The sequence below is a fragment of the Oryza glaberrima genome, chromosome 12 (assembly GCF_000147395.1).
Source record: "Oryza glaberrima chromosome 12, OglaRS2, whole genome shotgun sequence".
Taxonomy (NCBI): Eukaryota; Viridiplantae; Streptophyta; class Magnoliopsida; order Poales; family Poaceae; genus Oryza; species Oryza glaberrima.
Window position 1 is genome coordinate 12086813 of NC_068337.1, and position 3231 is coordinate 12090043.

The 3231-nt window shown below is 48.8% G+C and overlaps 1 protein-coding gene across 1 annotated transcript; it reads left to right on the forward strand.

Annotated features, from left to right (window-relative positions):
- Positions 1-1402: 1402 nt before the first annotated feature.
- LOC127756189 (uncharacterized) lies at positions 1403-2602 on the forward strand. Its single transcript, XM_052281581.1, has one exon. The coding sequence runs from the start codon at positions 1403-1405 to the stop codon at positions 2600-2602; it is 1200 nt and encodes a 399-aa protein (XP_052137541.1).
- Positions 2603-3231: the final 629 nt, after the last annotated feature.

Sequence of the window (3231 nt, forward strand, 5' to 3'; positions counted from 1 at the left end):
GATTACAGATAAAATACAATCGTAACCGACTAGGATCCCGGGTATTTCCTTGACATACATGTTCAGAAACTAACCCGAGTCCTCATAAAGATATTCTATCTATTTTTGGTACCCTGTACCCAACTAGACTATAACTGCCGTGTAGATATGGGGTATCCATAATCTCCACACTCAGGTATTAACTCACTGTGAAATGAGAGACTTAAAGGTCAAAGCAGAACTGCAGACATGAAACTAACCTGAACTCATTTCTTGTTCATAAGAGTAACATGAACTCATTTTCTGTCCACAAGAGTTACTAGTAATAAGCTGCATGCCAACGTTCTTTGATACTTCACTGAAGTTTTGTAGACCATCTCAACGGTGTGGAATACAGAGAAGATAATTGTACCTTTTGTTATCTGCAGTCTGCAGACTGCAGATTGTCCATTTTATACCTAGTACGATGCCAATGCCAATTCAGTATTATCTAAAAGGTATAATGCCAATTATCTGTACCGCTGAAATTAATCTGTATCCAATATCTGGTCCCAGATAGTCTGCAGGTTCCAGAAATGAAGTTTGATGCAGAAATGGTTGTGCTGGTATTACATCATTTTGGTGCTGAAATGGATAATTCGGTGTGAAAATATGCTTCTCAGTTCTTAGGCATTCCTGATAGATGGTGTCAGGCCTTTCACTGAATGATCTAAATTTTTATGCATATAATGTAAAGTCCGCTCGTGTTATTGGTAATTGAACTACTAAGCTAGTCTGATATAATTATGTCAACATTCTTTGACATTTCAGTAATCTTTGGCAGATGAGCATATCGATCAGCTGCAAAGGAATACAGAAAATTGGATTTTTTGGGGGAAAGATAATTGAATTTTTTATATCTACAGATTGTCCTGGTTCATCAGTATTGCTACAGTTCTAACTTTTACTCCTAGACTCCTTGGAACAATGCCAATTCACATCATAAAAAAAATGTTTGCCGTTTTATCTGCACCACTGAATTTAATCTGTATCCAATATTCAGTCCCAGATCATGTGGAGGTTTGCAGAGTACCAGTCCTCTGGAACGGTACTCTGGAACTGAAATTTTCCAATACTTTTCAAATAGAACGAAATTAAGGTGCTCCTCAAAACTAGTTTTGAATTCAAATTGCAACCTGCAAGTTGCCATCGATCAAGTCTTGCAACGCAAGCAGGCTCCGCTTCCTCCGCAGCTTCCAGAATTTGTTCGAAACGAAGCAAACTGGAGCACGCAACTATCCAACATATATACTACTAGCAGCAGCGTCTTCCTCCTCGTCGTCTTCAACCTCTCTCGTGTCGCGTGCCATTCGCCATCGCCACCACCTCCACTACTCGATCCCCTCCCATCCCTCCGGAACCTCCACTACTACTCGCCCCACCAATGGCTGACGGCGAGTCTCCGCCATGGGCGGAGCTCGTCCCCGACATCGTCCGCGAGATCGGCCGCCACCTCCTGTGCGAGATCGACCGCCACCATGCGGATGGCCTCTGCAGGTCCTGGCGCGACGCGCTCCTACAACTCCGGCCCCCGCCTCCGCCGCTCCCGCGGCTCGTCCTCCCGGAAGCCGACGGGCCCGCGTTCTACTGCGTCCCCAGCGGCTGCCGCCCCCACCCCTTCGTCCTCCCGCCCGCCGCGCTCCGCGCGCGGTGCTTCGGCTCGTACGACGGAGCCTGGATCTTCCAGGCCGTCGACCAGGCGGCGAACCACGTCCTCCTCAACCTCATCACCCACCAGCAGCTCAACCTCCCCAACCTGCTCCGTTTCCACTCCTTCATGCTTCCGGCATTGATATTTGACTTCGAGGTCGCCTTCGTCGCGGCCACCCTCTCTAGCCGGCCGACTGATCAGGGATGCGTCGGCGCCGGCATCATCAGCTTCAACCGCGTGCCCCACGACCCAAGGCACATCGCGTTCTGGTGCATGGGCGATGAGGCGTTCTCGTGGTCCATCCAGATGACGAGGAATATTGGCGGGGCACTGGAACTGGATGTGGTGGACCTCCTGTACAGCAGCCATGGCGCTGGCGCCTTCCTCTTCCTCACCCGACGGGAAGACATCCATGTGTTTCGTCAACCGATATTCCCTCAGGGAGACGTGATGCAGTCGACACCGCTCTACTTCGAGCGGCGCGGTGACGACGACGACGACGACGGGCGGCCGGTCCTTGATCGCTACCTCGTGGAGTCCCGAGGGAAGCTGCTCATGGTCGTCAGGTTAGGAGATCGTGAGCCTGCCCGCTTGCCGACCACGACGTTCCGGGTGTTCGAGAGAGAAGACGAGCTGTTCAACAACTACTGGAACAAGCTGCCCGACCTTGGCGGCCGCATGCTGTTCGTCGGAAGAGGCTGCTCCAGATCGTACGAAGCGGCGGATGGGTACCCCGGCATGGAGGGCGTCTACTTCCTGGATGACCGGAGCTTCCACGACCCGATGGTTGTGCACATGAATGCCGCCGATCGGCAGTATCCCTGCAGCGACAACGGGAGATGGTCGGGAGCACAGCCACCAGCGGAGGTAGAGCGCTGCTTCCCGGAGCAAGGTCGGTCGAACTACTCCCCTCCGGTTTGGATTCTCCCATGAGACACACGACACATGTTTTCGGTTGTTGAAATTGTTGCCGGTGATCAGGCTAGTCTGTGATCGTTGCTAAGCTTTCATGCCTTCATCAGCATGTACTGTGTTAGTGTGTTTGTACGTTGATGAGTTGGATGGTTTTCTCGTGTTGAAATTGTTACTGGTGTAAGCTGAAGCAGTATTGCTCAATTCACTTGGTTTCTGTCTGCATGTTTTTTCACAAATTTGCATTTCAATTCAAGCTTCTTTTACTGAAGTCGCAATCTGCAGAAATGTCTTGGGAATTGGAAAATGCAGATTGTTCTTTTTCTTTATGATTGATAGTTATTAACATGATACAGCGCTAATGATCTGCACTTCTGAATTTAGTAGCACTAGCTGGCAGAAAGATTAATATGTAGTAGGATTGACCTTATTCGAATTCATTGTTTCTGATTTGGATGATACTGTACTGCAGAGATAGTTACTTGTTAGTCCAGTATTGTTAGCTGAACAAAACACAATTTCGAACAAAATTCACTTGCATACAGCCAGCAATGATGGATGCGTAGTTTATTTGCACCTTTTGCTACCTTAAGTGCCTTTTCCCCTTGTGATTTTGGATTGCAGCTGATAATTTCAGTGTGGATATGTGC

Excerpts from the sequence above, each read along its gene's own strand:
- LOC127756189 (XM_052281581.1), top strand. The coding sequence starts at position 1,403 with ATGGCTGACGGCGAGTCTCCGCCATGGGCGGAGCTCGTCCCCGACATC.